This window comes from Phaethon lepturus, unplaced genomic scaffold (genome assembly GCF_000687285.1).
Source record: "Phaethon lepturus isolate BGI_N335 unplaced genomic scaffold, ASM68728v1 scaffold34448, whole genome shotgun sequence".
NCBI lineage: Eukaryota > Metazoa > Chordata > Aves > Phaethontiformes > Phaethontidae > Phaethon > Phaethon lepturus.
Window position 1 is genome coordinate 40,554 of NW_010558898.1, and position 19,582 is coordinate 60,135.

At 37.6% G+C, this 19,582-nt stretch overlaps 1 protein-coding gene across 1 annotated transcript; it reads left to right on the forward strand.

Moving 5' to 3' along the window:
- The first annotated feature begins 277 nt into the window (after window positions 1-277).
- Window positions 278-19,357, forward strand: LOC104625553 (zinc finger protein 536-like). Its single transcript, XM_010293204.1, has 5 exons — window positions 278-391; window positions 1,953-2,049; window positions 2,648-2,800; window positions 14,343-15,923; window positions 19,317-19,357. Exons 1-5 carry the CDS (start codon window positions 278-280, stop codon window positions 19,355-19,357), a joined length of 1,986 nt encoding a protein of 661 aa, XP_010291506.1.
- Window positions 19,358-19,582: the final 225 nt, after the last annotated feature.

A 19,582-nucleotide genomic window follows, 5' to 3' on the forward strand; every position in this document is an offset into this window, starting at 1 on the left:
CTGTGTCACTTTTTTCCTCCTTCACTTTCCATAGATTGCTTTAAGAGACTCCGTATTAAAAAAAAACTTGGTAGCAGAGTCAGTGAGACTTAAATGTCTTTCAAAGTTAAGCACATTTTAAACTTAAGTGCCTTGACAAATAGCTACAGTTTGCCGAAATGAGGCCCTAGTAAGAAGTTGGAGTAGCGTTTGATGGGGACAGTCGGCAGCCTTGAACGTATCTTTTCATTGTTTGCAATAAAAGAACTTAGATGTAAAGCTGCTCATTCAGGTAGTCATGGCCTCCAGCGCTTCGGTGGGCTTTGTAGGCAGAGGAATTCAAAAGAAAACCCCTCAGCCCAGCTTTAAAGTCTTAGGAATGCTTTCACTGTGGGAAGAGAAATTCTTCAAGGTAAGGCCCCTGTTGGAGCAAAGCCTTTGGAGCTACCTACTGTATGTCTACTTAAATCTAAAAGAAAACTCTTCAGACCACCCACATCTTTCTTTGCTTCATTGTTGTTTTCAGTTTGCTTTTTCAGAGGGATTAGTGCTAGAGTAAACTCTATCGTCTCGCTGCCTTGAAAAAATTCAATTTTGTGTAAAGTGAAAATTAGACTCTTAAATCTGCAAAGTGAGCTGTTTATCTTACAAATTTATTCTTTTTTATTGGGCCACACATATTCTAGATAGAAAGATAAAAGGCAAATGGATAACAGGCCATCATTTAGAGTGACATATAGCAAAACATAACTAGTAGACTTATTCGGTAAATTCCTCCTGAGTGGCTTGTTAGCTTTATCTATATATTTATCTATAATGCTCATATAGTATTTATTGAAAACCAAAATAAAATCCTGCAGTTTATCATCATGCATTCTGTATTTTGCACTTCAGAAAAATCTTTTTGCACTCGGGAATTCATTTTTTCCCAAAGCAGTTTAAGACATGGTTATATACAACTTTTGAGGAGAAAAAAAGGGGAAAATCTAAACTCTTTAGGGAGATTGGAATTATAAACTAGCACCTATATATGTTTTTCTGGACTCCTAAAGACAAAATAAATTCCTGCAGTATGTTACTTTACATCCTTGTGAATAATTCAAAACGACGGTTACTAGCTTTCTACGTTAAACATTGTGCTTTAACTCTGCAGTCTAGGAACAATCAGAAAATGTTAAACAAGAATGTGATGTGAAAAATATCAGATTTTGCCTTCTGAAAACTAGCAATAGCTTGGTTACATACAGGACTAAGATAAGCATTTTAACATATATATATATATAGGTATATATATTTTTTGTCCCTCTATCACACCCTTCTTTCAGCTTTAAGCAAAATATTTTAGAGGGGCCATTTTATAAGAAATAATGAAGTGCCTGTTAATGTTACCTTTTCCAGAAACGTGGTATTTGGGTCTCTGCTACTGTGTGAGTAGTTTTTATTAGAGCTAAATGTTTAAGTCTTTCTTGTGTCCCGTCACTTCCATTTAAAAGGCAATGCTGTGTAAACTGCACTATGTTTCCTGACAGCTTGAGTTACGTATCAAGTGGGTAAAGACAGAACATTTTTAGTCAGTAGTTTATGGTTGAAATAATCAAGACTCAGCATGCAGATTTTAACTATATGCTCCCCACCTCAGTGTAACCCAGGTAGCTCAGCTTTGTATAGGGGTGTGATGATGTGTCCGTGTGTATTGCCTCTCTGCGGTGTGCCAGTAGTGTAAAATCTGGTTCAGAATTTCAGCATTTGCCATGGTACTTTATGGTGAAATCGTGAATTGATACATAAATGTGATATTACATGACCGTCTAAGTACAAGATGATAGATGAGTCCTGTGTGATTTGAATAATTTTTTAAAAATGCCTTACATTTTTGCAATTTTTATGTCAGTCTTTTGTAAGTTATTTTGTTCATGGCCTGCTTGGATAACAGCAGCTTCTTCAAGCTGAGAATGACTGTTTCTTTATATCAGGAGAGCAAAGAGATGTCCTGGAGTCTCACCCATTGCATTACGATGCAAAGAGTAAGTGTAGCTGTGAATGCTGAAGGACAAAACCCAGGAGCTGCGGGTGAGAGGGAGAAGGCATTCCCTCTCATCTGACCAATTTTTTCATTGCCCTTCCCATGGTATTAGGTCACTTGCTAGGTTGGGTGTTGTAACTCTGGGGCTGAAATGTTGCAGAAGGAAGTTGAGCTTTGTGTGTCAACATCACCATTGCTGTTGGACCCTCCCGTCACTGCAATTCTGTTGTTTTGGGAGGTTCAATATACTGACGCAAACTTTCTCCCTCTAAAATCATACAGATTTTCACAATACTTATAAATGTAATTGATTCAACAAAACAACAATCTAAAACTTTTTGGGGAAAAATTAATAGGAACTAAGCAAAAGAAGAAATCAAACCAGCTGCTGACACAGCTGTTTCTTTTCTTGTACAATTCAGTTCAATCTAAAGGTACCATATGCTGCTTAAAATGATGATAGGAAAGATGAAATAATTTAAGACAATAACGAGAAAATACATGAATTGTCAGCATTCTGTCAGATTTAAAGAATGAAATAGACAGGTGTAGTATTGGCATGTTTAACTTTGTGTTGTGTTAGCAGTTCTAGTGAGAACAACTTCTGACGTGCCGAAGTGATGTGAGAACGTTTCTGTGTTGCAGACATTGGAGAAGAAGCTGGGAGATCTGTAGGAGTCCAGCAGCCAGCTTTACTGAGGGACAGGAGCCTTGGTTCTGCCATGAAAGACTGCCCATATTGTGGAAAAACTTTCAGAACATCACATCACTTAAAGGTCCACTTGAGAATACATACAGGTGAGAGGAAACAAGTGAGCGGAGCACTGTTGACACATGCCGGGGGGGGGGTTAACCTAATATGTGGCTAGGAGCCTTAATTCCCAGTGTAGATTTGGACTCATTAGTTGGAGAAAGTCTTTTGAGAAAGATATATGACAGTCTTAAATAAAAGCACAAGGAATGTGTTGTTGGATAAAGACCACTTTAATAGAATCATCTTTTCCCAGTTGAGGTTATTTCTGTCTCCTTCCCTGCTTCATCACTGTTTCCTTCAATTACCCTTGTCCTTCAGTAGGCATAAGCCTATTGGTTTCAGACTTAGTTATACTAACCGCTTCAAAGGCCTTCCTTAGCATCTGCTTAGGGATTCTGTATGTTTTTCTCAGAGTTACTATTTTTGTTCCATTTAGCATGCTCATTTTTAACCTCTCACTGTTCATTTGAATACATCAGCTCCATGGATCTGCTTTTTTTTTAAATAGAACTCACACGACTTAGTACTCGTAAGTAGTAAAACTTACCGTGTTTTGCACCATGCTAAAACTTACAGTGTTCTATTTTAATAACAATCACAGCATTTCTATCCTACAGAGAGAGATCCTACTGTTCTGGATTCTCACTTTATTTTGGTATGTCACCCATTGGGTGGACTGCTCTCGATACTAGTAAACTATAACCGCTCCATTTAAATTATAATACCTTGTTTGCTTAAAGGTACATACGTGCATGGTAAGGTTCATCTAGAGACACAGTGTATGTTTAAGATGACTTACTCTATCCATAATTAAAATGTGACATACAACGCTGATGTCCTCAAGTCCTGTTGAAATTCTGTATATGGCAAATACGTTTTCTTCCAAGCCTTAGGTATCATAGAAGGCTTTTGGGAGAATGTACAAAACTGGAGATTCAGGATATTTCTCTTTGTAAACGCACATAGTGGGCACTGTAATTGTGGAGTAATTTTCTTTTTAAACCATTTTAAATGAATTTCAGGACTTTACTGCTGTTTTTCTAATTGATAGGTAAAGTAAATTGCATGAAGAAATACTTCCCAGTTGTACCTCCTTCTTGAAAAACTTCACTGTTAATTTTTATTTCACTGAAGTACCAGATAAGCAGCATTTTTCTCCCTTCCCAAAATCAGCAGTCATGTTTCTCCTACATGCTAGCACAGATGTAATGTGTGATGTTGGGTTGGCAAATGTGAGGCCTGATTTTGAAAAATTGAAAATGAGGCTGAAAATTATTTAAAGAAAAATATTTCATTGTTGAGGTCGGAAAGTTTGTTCACTCTATTTTTCTTCTTTCTTTGGATTGTGGAGTAGGAGTACACTGCACTGGTTTGATCTGAATTTTAAAATTTGGCACCCTAGTGTAGTTGTTGTAGTTGTCTGCTGGATTACAAACCATTTAGGGCAGGACTATTCTTTTCCGTGTGTTGGACTTTGGAGGAAAAAAAAAAGAAGAAACACACTGAAAACCCTACTTGTGTGATCTCTAATGTAGTAAAAGTAAATAAATGGTAGTTATTTCATTGGAAAATAATCTTGTAACTGTAAGTTTTAAACAATTAGACACTTTCACTAAGGGAGATGCGAAGAAAAATTCTTTAAAATAACCTGAGGATACCCGTCTCTCCCTTTTGCTTTTTTATATAGTGGCCATTTTGTTATTGTTTTAAAGATGGCAGTGATTACACATTCGGTATTTGTGGCTTAGAACTAATGGAAAGTAAATTAGTTGCAATGGAAATATTCCATACAACTTGCATATTAAAACTGACTAAATAAAATTAAAACAAGAAAAAATAAACCATGTGTAAAATAACAAAAAAAAAAGCCCAACAAAACATCATGCAGACTGTTGAAACAGCATTTGCAATGTATTTTAAAATCATTATAATTTTAAAATAGATAAAGATCAATTTCCGTTAGGTTGAGAACAAAGTATTTGTAAATAATGACAACAGTATGTTTAAATGGAGCAATGTTTTACATGTTGGAAATAATCCTAATAAATATTATAAAAATGTAAATTGGCAGATTATTAGAGTTATTAAATAAGAATTAAGTTGCTTTGCAGTAAATGGAAATGATGTAATAGATACCAGTTATTAAACAAATACTGGTTAGTTCATACTTATCAGGGACAGTTTCCTGCCTTTTATGTCACACTCTGTCTTTATTATATGCCTGGATCATATAAGTGACTGATAAAAAACACTTTACTGTGTTTCTCCACTACATTAACTCAATTACTGTTCTTGTTCTCACAGCACCTGTTTGTTAGAGATGAGCTCAAGCAGTTCAGCAGAAGTCAGGTTCCTTCGAACATCTGTGTTTTTGGAGGCACGCGAGTAGGTTGGTTTGGTATGCATGCCAAGACAAGGCCCAGCGTCTGATCCGGCCAGGAGGTGCTTCTGTGGCAGTTGGCCCAAAAAAGCTAGAAGAGCCGTTTAATCCTCCGCGAGAGGAGGAAGCTGTGCTCTGTTTTAGAAGAATTAGCTAGTGGCTTGAGTTGCTGCTTTTTTCCCTCGGATGTTTCATGGTTGCAACCTTCTCCACACTGAGTCTCAGTTTCTGTGTAGTTTGCTGTTATATAATAAGCTTCTGAAAGAAAAAAAAAATATCAAGGTTTTATTTAGCACACTCAGTTCAGTTCCAACACACAACTGTAGAGGCTTTTTCTTCTTATCTAATTCAATGATATTCATCCAGGAAGAGCTTTAAGGGGAAGATAGTAAGATATGATTTCTGATTGTTCCCATATGATAAGAAGAAAAGGACATAATTATGTGAAATCGGTTTCTCCTCTTCCTTGCTCTAAAAACAGTTGGAGGACGAGACGGTTCCTTAGTACGACCCCGAGAGAAGAGAGGAAGGACTTTCAGGTCAAAATACTCCAGAGCCTCGGGGCTTAGAGAGGACAGACAGAACTCTTGTAGTCCTCTTAGATGACTCTTTATGTTGACCAGTGAGTACAGGTGGGCTTTATGATCCTGCTTCTTCAAAGCTACCTACTGCAACCCACACAAACTCACTGCGTGAAGAGAGGCAGGAACAAGGGTAAAGCATGTATATGCACTGGTAGTGCACAGGAGACATGTGGGTGCACTGGCCCCTTTGTGATTCAGCTAAAATCAGCAATCAAAATAATATACAATACGTAGGAGACAGTTATAACACAGAAGGCTTGGAAATGCTCGGAGTTTGTGAAAAAGAAAGCCACCTCAGTATCTCAGACCCATAATGTGCCGTATGCAGATGATTCCAGAGTTTACATTTTTCCCCCCTGGGGGCAGTAATTTAAGGTTCCTTCATTCCTTATGCTCAGCTCCAAGGAACTGAGCACCTTTATGCTCTTGAGCACTCTCAGTTCCTACTGAAATCAAATAAATGGGTGTGTTTTTTACTTTACATGCCTAGGCCTTTGGACTGCACAGAAACTGTTGAGTGTAACACGTTAAGATTTCTTATGGTCTACCTTTGACAGGCGACACATTATGTTGGGGCTGGTTTCAGATGAGCTCTCTTTGCACCTTGCGTTAGCATTCAGAAGCTACTGCAGATTAGACCAGTTTGGGTTTGTGTGCTCATTAGGTGAAAAAAGAATAATGTGCATGAGCAAAGTAGAGCCCTGAAGAAGGTTTGGGTTGTGCTAAACAGAAGAAACCTAAGAGAGGGGTAGGAAGAAAAAACTTGGCAGGGCTGCGTCCGTTGACTGAGAGTACGTTACGATACGTATGATGTACATCTCACGTGTATTAGATGTATTATATACATTGACAGTGTTGCTGCATTTTCCCTTGGAAATGTGACTAACCGATTTTAAAACTTGCTTAGATGTACTGATGAAATACAGTAAAAATGGTGCTGTTTTAAATGAATTCAATTCACATTTTCTTCCTAAAAAAAGACTGCCTGTTGCCATTCTCTGAAGGCGCTTGTAGTGGGATGAGCAATATGAATAATTAAGGAAAATGGGTATGTGTGCTCCAAGAGGAGACAATTTTGGTATTGAACATTCTTTATTCTTACATTTCTAAGATGAACTAAAAGGACTTTTCATTTCTCTGGATTTCTCCAGATTTCCCATCCTTAACATTGTACAGCATGCCTTTTCTCCCGTCTTAATGACATCCCAAACTTTTGTTGAAAATAATTGATTGAATTTAAATTTCCTTAAAAGTTTAAGAGGTAATGTTACAGTATAAATTTCCTACCAAACACTAAGTAGGGAAATATCCATTAGTGAAATTAACTACAGTTTCTAGGTAGCTAACAATGTGCAGTATACAGTAGGGCATGGCTAATGAACACTGCAGTGGGTGATATTTCATTATACAAATTAATGCTCACATTTTAATGGGAAAGTCACATAATGAATCTCAGCTTCAGTGACAGCAATTAGAGACACAGATTGTCCCCTTCTGGACAAGGCACTGTTTAGCAATAAGCAGCTGTGTAAAAAGTCTTCAGGTTTACTACATATATATATGCTTTGGGGGAATTAGTGTGCAGTTTATATTAATGTACTGAATCTTCCCTGCAAAGGAACAACCATATTTATCTCTCTGCGTTTTAACTAAGTAAAGACGTGTAAAAAGACTAAATAAATATTGCAGATGAGATATAAATAAAGGGAAATATTCAATTATAAAACTTTATAAAAATTAAAATACTTTATTGTAATAACTAGTGCACAATTGAAAAATCTTTAATAAACTGAGTCAAAAGCATTAAAAGTCTGTCCTTTTACAGGGTAGGGGTAGTTTCATCGTATATAATAGAGAAAAATCACTAGTAAAAGAAAGTAGTAAAGAGAAGTAGTTAACTAGTATTTCTGACAAACAGATTAATTGTGTGGTGAAACATGTGCAGGATCCAAAAATAATCCTACAGAACCTTTGATATTCCATTTGGTTTAAAAAGTGTGAAGTGAATGATTAGAATTATAAAAGAAATTACCGTGTAAGAATAGGCATAATAATGAACTAATTAAACCATACAGCAATTCATTTCTAAAATATCTACTGCACAATGGATAAAATAGGTTATCAATAACTGTTTCAATGGTAAAATAAAAAATGTTGGGAAATGTTTTCAATATTTTCATTAAGCAGTATTCTCTGGAATTACAAGATGTTGGATTTCATTTGCTTTGCATGACAGACAACGGTAGCTTGGTTAGAAACCTAAAGGATCAAATTGCAAGTCACATTGACCCCGGGTGGCTGCCAAACCCCACCACTGCCTGCCGAAGGGTGAGGTGCCGGGGCTCTTGCGCTGAGGCACAGCCCGCACTGTCCTGTGAGCAGAGGGGCATACTCCACAAACTAACTCCTTCAGAAATCTTATTTAAAAAGGAGGAGGGGCATGCAGTGGGGAAGTGGAGTGTAGGGTGCAGTACAGATTTTTAAGGAGTATGCAAAATGAATAAAGAAGCCCACAGCACTAGTTATAAATAGATATTTAAGAAGTACGGATGTTTGATAAGGGAAACTAAAAGTAATATTAAAAATATGTATGTGGCTATTAGGGTTATGGAGAACAGGGTAAAGTTCTGTAGATCTGGCAGGTTAACAACTGTTATCTTGATAATACTGGACAAGAATGGATAAAAAATTATCAACCACAGTAAAGACTAAAGACTCTTCTGCTCTGTTCTCTGAAAGAAGATGATGGTTTTTGTAAGTATTTTCCAATTATACAGTTCTGCCATTAAGTAATGAGTCTGTTATGCTGTAACCCACTACATTTTAATATTTTTTAGGATGAATGAGACTGTATAACTTAAAAAGTCTTTAAAACCCTGGCTGAAGAGCTCTCCAAATCATTAAAGTTCATTTAAAAAAACAAGTCTTGGAACACGGATCAAGTTCCAGAGCACTTGTACTAGTAAAAAAGTTCTAGCTATTTTAGTATTTCCAAAAAGAAAGAATATTAGGAACTTGAAATTATAAATGGGCTACCCTGACATAAGTTTTGGGTAAAATTACAGAATGAATTTGTTAACTAATTAAGAATTGGTAGCCTAGATAATTCAATTTTATTTTATGAAAGTAAGTTTTATCAAGTTTCTCACTTTCTGTCAAGGCTTATGAAAGGAACTTGTTCTATGTGACAATCCCCGCCCCAGTAAAACCCAGTATACGGAGATGAAGTGGCACATAAAGTGGCAGTGCTTTCAGCTCCATCTATTTGGTATTTCAACATTATTTGGAAGAGTATATAAAGTCACTGTTGATAAAATCACTGTTGATTTACCGATGGCACAAAAATGGTAAGGTGCTAAAAATCATGGGGAGGCACTGATTAGTCACTTAGTCAAGTGGACTGTTTTCAACAATAGGAATTTTAAATCAGCAAAATGTAAAGGAACAAATACTAGAGGTGTTGATGAACTGGGCCTAGGACTATGATAGAGAAGCAACAGAATATGAGCTGTGAGTCGATGGCTAACAGCTATGAATGTAAACACAGGCTTGGAATGTATAAGAATAATATCAAGTTGAAATTTTATCAAAGCTTTAGTGAGTACCCCTAATTTAAAAGGACATTGAAAAATTTGGAAGGATGTTCCACTCAAGAGTGAGTGAAGGTAAAGAGGTGCAAGTACCTTCCTTAGGGAATAGATTATTTTATTTAAAAAAATCTGTTTGATCTAGCAGCGGAAAATGTAGCAATGTTTAGTAGTAGTAAGCAGACTCTGGATGAATTTAAGCTAGAAATGAGGAACACATTTTGACTAGTGAAAATACTTAACCAGTCAAACAATTTACCTAGGGATATGCTGGATTCCTCTTCATTGCTGTGGTTGAAATGGAATATGTTTAAATTAAAACAAGTGTGTTTCTTTCAAATTGTAGTTATGATTTGATGCAGGAATTATCATGTGAGGGTCTTTGGCCTATGTTGTACAGCAGATCAGACTAGATGATCATAATTGTCCCTTCTGGCCTTCAAATCTGTAAATCTATTTATAATATAGCTGTGGTCTCCTTGCACAGCCCGTAGCAAATAATTCCTGTGACTAGTGTGATCAGATTGCGTTCTGAGCAGGACTGGTGGTAGCTTGCACAGATTATACGTCTGCGTTGTTTATACAACCTACTATACATATAGACCTGTTTCTACTGGGCAACATCGCTGTTTCCAGTTATCTACCAAGTTTTTGTGCAGATTTTACAAGCAGCATTGAATTGTTATTGTTTTACTGTATCCTGATATAAAATCGTTCTTGTGAGATGTCTTGTGTCTTGTAAACCAGAGTGGTAGATAGATCAGAACTGTGATTATGTAGCCCAGATAAGTTATTCTCTGTAGGACTTTTTTTTTTTTTTTTTTTTTTTTGTACACACTGGAATATTTGCTCTTTCTATTCCATTGTGAAAAGGTTTTCAGGGATGCGAACAGGGACAGAGAATTAGCAAGATCAGGATGGTCATTGCCTTTGTGAACAATGAAAAATGACTCTTGGATATGAAATGCAAAAAAGTATTTTGAAAAAGTCATGTTCCCTCACTTCTACATGGCAACATTAATTCATGTGAACTGATATTAAGTGTTAAATAAGTCATCCAGACACTGCTCTTGGCAATATTACCAGGGTAGTCATTACACTAGGATGAATTCTGTGAAACCTTCCCTCAAAGTACGATATACAAACAGGTTGTCTTCTGACAAGAACCGTACCCTACCTCTCTTGTCCCTTGTAGTATTTTTTGGATATATACTATTGAAGTTGCTGATAGAGTCCTGGAAATTAGGGGTCCTTTGGGTTTTCCATTGTAACTGGCTTGGTTTTTGGTTTTGGTTGAGGTTAGGTTGGGCTTTTTCCCACAGCATTTTATAACTCTGTTTTGTTATTTGTACAAGGACTTACACAGGGCATAACTGGTTGTTAATTTGAGCAGATAAAACAGCATCTAAATACCTGCACCATTACTGAATTTAAGAAATACTGACACACTAGATTTAAAAGATTCAAAGATTATTTACTCCATCCTACTCCCTCCTCCCAATGCCTGCCCTCAAAATAGCAGCAGTTAAGATTGCTTTGAAGTAAACTAATCACTGCCAATATTTGGATCTAAAGGAGGGGAGAGAGGTTTTGAATAGTTCCCTTTGAACAATGTTTTTTGGCTAGTCCTGTATTGTAAAGGTAGCACAGTGTGTTGCTACATGTTGAGTCCAATTTCAGACCTTCAGCTTTAGATCTCATTTCTAGCCATGCAAGAGGTGGGAGCACCACAGAGGCAGTGTACCAAGGCCAGGAGAGATTTGGGCTTTTTTATCACACTGTCTCAGTCAGTGTCTTCTTTCAGTCCAACACTTACGGCGTTGGTGGCGAGCTGTGTCCAGATCTCCTCTGCTGAAAGGAAGCTCACTCAGTGGAGAGGCCTTTGAGCAGAAAATGTAATGACTTCAAGGCTTAGCAATTCAGAATAAGAGTATGTTGTTGTGCCTTAGAACTTTAGGCTTAGAACTTTAGTGCTTTAGACTGAAGGTACTTTAGAAGTACAAAATGTTACTAGTATTTCCTCTAGTTAGCGTATTTTAACTCACCCCCATTTTTACATATACTTATTGCTTTGAACAGCTGCTGCATGTTTTCAGCAACATCAGTGCAGCCTATACTGCAAATTTCTCCTCCTCCCTGCAGAAGTAGTTATCCAGTGGTTGACATAGCACCTGTAATACTGGGACACACTTTCTGATGACGTCCCTTGATGTGCAGCGCAAACACACACTGAACTATCATGAGAATAAAAGGAAGTGCTCGATACAATTGTGTTAAAGATTTCCCTAAATGCATGGGGGATGCTGAGGAAGAGCTTTTCAGTTAAGAGAAATGAGAACTCCAAAGTGAGAGCATGTAAGCATGTAAAATCTGATACTTGATTTTCACCAATGTTAGAAATGCAAACAAATAGCCAGGGTCTTCTGTCCCCTTGTTCCTACCCTCAAATGCCTGTGACGGGTGTGCATCTGCACACAGACTCTCACCTGAGACCAGGGAAGCCCAGACAGACGTTATCCGTCTCAGTGATTCTTGCATGTCAGTAGGAACGGTTTGCTTTCTACTTCTTGTTGATGGCATGCCAGAACTTCATCAGGTGATTGTAGAAGACTCAGAAGTTGCACTGAAATGTTGAAATCTGATTTCTTCTGTTAAGCTGTGTGGACCCAGGCCTAAAGCATGAACCATGCTAATTACTAACTCCTCCTCTGCTGAACACCTCTTGTTTGAGGTGCTGCACTTTTCTCCTCTAAAAAGGTCGATTAATGTGGTTGATGTAAAGCTCTCATGTCTCACCTTTTAGCTTTAGGATTACATTGAGGCCGCACCTTGAATACTGTGTTCAGTTTTGGGCCCCTCACTACAAGAAGGATGCTGAGGTGCTGGAGCTTGTCCAGAGAAGGGCAACGAAGCTGGTGAGGGGTCTGGAGCACAAGTCTTATGAGGAGCAGCTGAGGGAACTGGGGTTGTTTAGTCTGGAGAAGAGGAGGCTGAGGGGAGACCTTATCGCTCTCTACAACTGCCTGAAAGGGGGTTGTGGCGACGAGGGTGTTGGCCTCTTCTCCCAAGTAACTAGTGATAGGACAAGAGGAAATGGCCTCAAGTTGCGCCAGGGGAGGTTTAGATTGGATATTAGGAAAAATTTCTTCACTGAGAGGGTGGTCAGGCATTGGAACAGGCTGCCCAGGGAGGTGGTGGAGTCGCCATCTCTGGAAGTGTTCAAGAAACGTGTGGATGTGGCGCTTCAGGACATGGTCTAGGGGACATGGTGGCGCTGGATTAATGGTTGGACTTGATGATCTTGAAGGTCCTTTCCAACCTAGTGATTCTGTGATTCTGTGATTACGGATTTAGAATTTCCACTGCTTGCGATTTACTTTGGCCCCATCTGAATTGCAGCTCATAGCCAGCTACTATTCATGGTCAGTAAGCCTGCTCGTGCAGCGCCATACGGTCATCTGAGTGTTCCGGTGTTACATCTCGGTAGTAAATTCCTTGTGATCAGTGAGAGGAGCAGCTTCCCAAGTATTTACCAGCCTTTCAATTGAGCCTGTAACTTAAACAAGTAACAAAAGTTTGGAAGCCTTTCAATTTTGTTTTAAGAAGATTTTGAGGTTGTCTGAAAATGGGTAACTTCCTAGCTGGTTTGGTGAACTACATAATAATACATAGCTCTTTTACCGTGGAGGAAGTTTTCAAAACAAATTTTTCCATTATGCCATTTGGAGAAGACTTGCCTTTGTCTTTTGGATCACTTAGGAAAAAAAGGTGCGTAGAGAAAACAGTTTCTTCTTCATGTTGAGCTCCCTCATAGAAATAATTGCCGATACTGGCAGCCCACAGGTCTTTCAGATTCTTGTCGCTTTAGAGAGGATTTCTGTACTTCTTCCTTTAAAAGGAACTCTGCATTGCTATCAAGTGCTCTGCAAAAATTTTGATGTACATTTGCTTAGATGTACATTCTTTTTGGATATGTCTTTATGATTGTATGTGAATATGTATTATATGTGTAATATCTTCTACCTCTTTTAAAGTATAGGAAGAACAATAAAAGTTTAGTGAGGGACTCATATATATTTAATTCATGAAAATCATCTTACATCTTTTAAAACTCTACTCAAGCTAATCCTAGAAAAGCGCTTATGGTAGGTACATTACACGTTTTACTACTTGAGCATTGGAAATGCCATTAGTACAAATTTAAAGGACTGCAAAAAACAGTAGATAATGCTAATTTGAAATACAGAAACTAAGTATATTTTGTACTTTTTTATTACTGGATTTCTTTTTTATTTTATTGACTACTTTTTATTTTAACTATATGTCCTTACATGCTGCAATCATAATGTAGTGTAATGATATTAACATTTTGTAAATCTGTATTTATAGTTCTTTATTTAGAAACAATGCAGTAGGTCTGCAGATCTTTGAATCCTTCTGGAATGGTGCCCTCCAAATAATGATAAATTACTTGTGCAGTATGCCATTTGCTAATTATATCCATGATTTACTGCAGAGCAAGACTTAAATCATTCATTTCAGTCTTGCGTAACAGTGCCATAAAATTTTTAGGTTTAAAAATGGTTTCCATGTGTATAATTTAAACAAATTTTAGAGCAATTGTATACACAAAATATTGCAGCCATCCATTTGTTACATTCTTTGTCTCTCTTTTTTTTAAACTTGTACTTTTAATGATTACTGTGGTTGAAATTGTTATGCTTCATTTTCATAATCATAGCTTTTAATTCTACAACAGTTTTCTACATGTTAGATTAAGAAAAAGATGGCTAATTGTGTGTAGATACCATGTCATTCCTGAATAGCCCCACATTCTGGAAACCCATTTTAGAAATATTCAGTTTATGAATTGGTCTTCAATTAAAGGCGCTTCTATTTAAAAAATTAATTATTAGCTCTAAGATCTTCTTGTCTTCAAGCAGCTAATATTGATGTTGATTTTTTTCCTTCACTCATCTGTACACCAAAGTACAGTTAACTGTCTTTATATTTTTCTCTTTATCCATACCTATAGGTGAGAAGCCTTACAAGTGTCCACATTGTGATTATGCTGGTACTCAGTCTGCATCCCTCAAATACCACTTGGAGCGGCACCATCGGGAGCGACAGAATGGAGCAGGACCACTGTCTGGGCAGACTGCAAGTCAAGAACACAAAGATGAGACATCAAGTAAAAGTTCTGTGTTTATTAGACCAGATATATTGAGAGGAGCCTTCAAGGGGCTTCCTGGTATTGATTTCCGAAGTGGCATGGTCTCGCAGCAGTGGACGTCAGGAATGCTGTCTTCTGGAGATCAGCAAGGACAAGCAGCTGGCATGTCATCTGAAGTATCTTCAGAAAATATGAAGGGTTCAGACATACCTTCCAAAGGAACACACTTCTCTGAACTTGGCCGTGCTTACCAGAACATGGTTGGGAATGGTGTGAACTTTCAAGGGTCTTTGCAAGCTTTCATGGACAGCTTTGTCCTAAGTTCTTTGAAGAAAGAAAAAGAAATGAAGGATAAAGCTCTATCAGATCCACTTTCAGCAAAAGCTCTGGGCTCAGATGGTGGTGAGGAAAAGATAAACAGCAAGCCCTCCCAGCGAAAAACAGAAAAGTCACAATACGAACCCCTTGACTTATCCGTAAGGCCAGATGCAGCTTCCCTCCCAGGTTCATCTGTTACTGTGCAAGACAATATTGCTTGGCATGGCTGCTTGTTTTGTTCCTTTACAACTTCATCTATGGAACTAATGGCTCTGCACCTCCAGGCCAATCACTTGGGCAAGGCTAAACGTAAAGACAACATCATTGGGAACAACAAAGACCAATCTAGAGAAGCTTCAGCCTCAGTTAATAAAGTGAGCTTGCTCCCCTCTTCTGTGCAGTCCAGCAAGGAGGCAGTAGTTTCAAACATGCTGACCCAGCTGGACTCAGCATCTGAGAAAATGACTCAAGGACAAAATAAAGAGACCCTGGGAGAGCAAAAGAGCACTGCCTGGCCCAGCCACATGGAATCCACTTTTTGTAATTTTACAACAGACTTCTATAAGCAGTTTGGTGTTTACCCTGGTGTTATTGGCACAGGAACACAAAATTCTTGCACCAGTAATGAATCTGAAATAAAAACACAATCCGAAGATGACACAAATATTCTGCTCTCTGACTCTGTAAATAAAAGTGCTACTGATGACCTTTCTGACATAGCTTCATCTGAGGATATGGAATCTTCCAAGGAAGAAAACATTGAAGATGAGGACATTGACACAGAACCAGATATTATGAATAAGCAGTTGTCTGCCCTAAATAAAGAAAGTAATGAAGGAGGAGACAATATACAAAGTGCAGTCACCTCACAACCAACACAAGGGCTTGTATCACCACTGCCACAAGCATCAGAAAAGCAGTGGCACGGTCAGAATCTTCTATCCTCTCATGAGACTGCACAAGGAGTGATGAAACCCGAACAAGTTCAGGGTCCACAGGTCCTGGAGAAGCAGATGAACATGTTGTCAGTCCTAAGAGCTTACAGCTCTGATGGCTTAGCAGCCTTTAATGGACTTGCAAGTAGCACAGCAACTAGTGGATGTATCAAGAGACCTGACTTGTGTGGTAAGTTTTAGACCTTCTTTTAGACCATTTCAGAAAACACTTGTGCAGAATCATGAAGCTGCTCTTTAAATATACTTAGTCATGTTTGTTAGTAATACATTTTTTTTAAATGTTAAACCCTGTGGGCCAAATTCTAGTCTTATATGTGGTCTACTCCATTGAAATCAGCAGTGCTGCATGCATATACTTATACAGGATTTTAGAAAGAACTTGCTTTTTAAACTAGAGTAGCAGCAATATAGACTATCTGTGCTAGTGGCATCTGAAGGGGATACTGCTTTAGCATACTCAAAGGAGGAAAAAGTTCTAAAAAATTTACATGGTAACTTGCAAACTTTTCAGTATTTTGATATAAGTAAGAACCCAAGAAAAACACTGGATGCTTTGCCAAGCAAACCTTGCTTTCTCTCTTTTTCTTTTTCTTTTTTTTTTCCTTTCTTTGAATTGGGGTGCATTCAATTGCCACAATATTAATGAAATCAAAGGCCAAGTGGACAAAATGTGTCTACCTGTGGTGAAAAGCCTTTCTTTTTTCTTTTTTCTTTCTTTTTTCTTTTTCTTTTTTCTTTTTTTCTTTTTCTTTTTTCTTTTTTCTTTTTTTCTTTTTCTTTTTTCTTTTTTCTTTTTTCTTTTTTTCTTTTTTCTTTTTTCTTTTTTCTTTTTTCTTTTTTTTTGTCTTTTTTTTTTCTTTTTTCTTTTTTCTTTTTTTTTTTTTTTTTCTTTTCTTTCCCTTCCCTCCCCTTTTTTGTAGTTATATTTTTCTGGTTTGTTTCAATGACATCCATACAGTAGTTGCCCTTGACCATTTTCACTATTCTAACTAGTGGTTGTACAAATTGTGATTGGCCTAATTAGAATATGCCTCCAGGTAATTAAAAAAACCAACAACACACCAAACAAACAAAACCACCTTTTGCCCGTATTAGTCTCCAATTTACAAAACTGCAGTGTTACTTCCTCATATCACACACATCAAATGTAATGAAAAATGAAAGTTAAATCTATTTGGAACAAATGAGATTGAGGATTTTTCATTTTATCTCCTATTTTGTCAGCATAGTTCTTGTCTGAAAGAGGTTTTAGAGTGCAAATTCTTTGAAAAACAGTATCACTTTAAAAAGCAGTCAGCAAAGGACACAAAAACTTCAATAATGCTCATTTCACTTAACCTTCAAACTAATCAGAAAACTCACTGTCGGAGCTGAACATGCATAATAAAATGTATTCAAGTCAAAAAAAAAAAAGAAAAGACAATGTGATCAACAGTTACACAGCCTGACAATTTAAAATGAAACCCTAAGTCTGCAAACACTTAAGAATGGTTACCCTGGTTAACTTAAGGTTAGCGGGAGCTTTGTTTGACTTTACTAGGATAGTATATATGCTTAAAGCCATAATCCCTTCTTCAGGCCCCTCTCTGCTTTTCCAAGTCTATTAGTTGGTCTGATAAAAAAGGCTGATTTCTCCCCACAAAGTTTATCTCAGTTGTATTCTTAGAGCATTTTGTCTTCACAATATTGTCATTACTTAAACTGAATCAGGAGCCCAAGTATCTGTGTGGCCTTATTTGTAAACTTCTGTGTCTCGGTGCACTAAGCACCAACTCAGAAAGTTGGAAATATTTCCAGATTCTTCAAAATCAGTTGCGTTACTGATATTTTAAAAGTAGTTGATAGTTGATTTATTTGCAGCTGGTAAAATCCCACTTGGATTTCTTTTCTCTCTATTTGTGGAGTACAGTCAGTCAGTTACAAAAAAACCCCCAACCAAACAGCAGAGAAATGACTCTCTAAACAAACAAGTAAAAAATTGTGAAACTAAGATTAGTTGCCTTGTACAAAATATCTTTATACTTCATCCCAGTCACAATATTTTTAAAACAACAAGGAAACCCTCTAACATGATTATTGAAATGGGGTCATGTTACTTCCATTAGTTTTTTGTTTCATCTTCCAATCAATTCAACAGACGTTTTATGATGGCTTGAGTTTATATGATTTTAAAGACCATATGCCTTTCACAAGCTCTGCCCAGTGATAATGGATTTGACTTGAAGTATGAAGGAAAAAAAAAGACAACAGAAGCTTGTCTGCTCTACTTTTTAAGCCATTTTTAAATGGAAAATACAGTGTGAGTCCTCCTTTCTCCCCCCTCCAAAAACAGCTTTTTGAAATTCTTTACTGACATTCTATTGAGTGTTTGCAGAATATAAGTATTAAGGTTAACTATATAAATATATTATTTCATTTTTCTCAGTATCTTACAGCAAAAGTGAATGAGTATGAACAAGCCCCATGTCAGTAGTTCTGTTTTATTTGGCTGGCTTGGACACCGCCCACTTGGAAGTAGTGATTTTGGGGAGTTTTCATTTTCTCCGTGACATTTTGTACTGTGAAATCACACTCCATCTGTGCATGCTAGTGTGGGGAATCTCACCTGATGCTTCTGCACTTGCAGATTAGCCATCAGGAGCACCCTGTTCATTTATTAGCCTTCCTTCCCTCTTGCATAAAGCCGATGACCTTAGTCATTGTTCCCTTTGTCTCTCTTACTGACCATGAGATCAGAAAACTTGAGACCCACCTCCGGTACCCAAATCCAGGGCATGATTCTCGTGTTCCTTTGTATTTTGGGAGACTCTTCATGCTTTTGCCTTTCTTTTTACAGCCAATAATGTGTGGGTTGTTGACATCCCAAGAGAGAACACTGATACACTTGATACACTCCTTGCACAATCCAGACAGCGAGGCGTGGTGCTCTTTCCGCAGTCAGAATACAGCGGAAATAAAATTGAAATAAAATATCTCAGCTTCAGTTAGCTGAGATAGCATCTTTGATTGGCCACGCTAATTGAGTTAAATTTCTGGCTGCATAAAAACAAGCTGGGATTTTCAATGATCCATGTGGATCATTTTTAGTTGGCAGATTTTACCGTAAGATAAGGGGTCAGTTTTTAAGCACGAATCTTGGCACGAAAAGAGTTTAATTTCTGGAGGAGAATGCCACCAACTCACATTGTTGTTTTGGAAAGTCACCTCACATGGGGGAAGCAGTCCTCAGTTTCCCTATGTGTAGAATGAGAAAGACTGATGACGTACACATAATTCATTTATGCTCCTATCATGCTTCAGGCTGTATGGATGAAAGACACAATTAGGAAAGAGCCATAATTACTGCATAATACAGGAATTTCCATGTCAACATGCTGCTGAGAAAAAAAAAACAGATTTTTGTCATACTTCTCCTTTACATACATGGCAGAATAGGAAAGAACAGCAAGAAAGAAAAAAACACCATTGATGAATTTAGAGTTACTCCTGACCTGAACTTGGCTTTGGAGTCTCAAGTGACTCTACCTAGGAGCCAATCCTGTTAATCTTTGCTACCATGCAGTTTCTAAGAAGAACCTTTCCTTGCTGCTTGGCAGCCAGTAGCCTAGCGTGGAGGGGAAGCCCAGGGTGATGGCTCCATGGCTTGGTAGCTGTCTTGAGCATCCATGTACTCTGCTTTCACAATCTCTTGCTCATTCGAGATGTTATGCTCGGATGCTCTAGACCTACTTTGTATTTAAGTTTTGGAAGATCTGTTTTGCTTTCTATTTATGCTCTTCTCTTTCTCTGCTTGTCTTCCCATATACATGTAGTTGTATCACAATAATG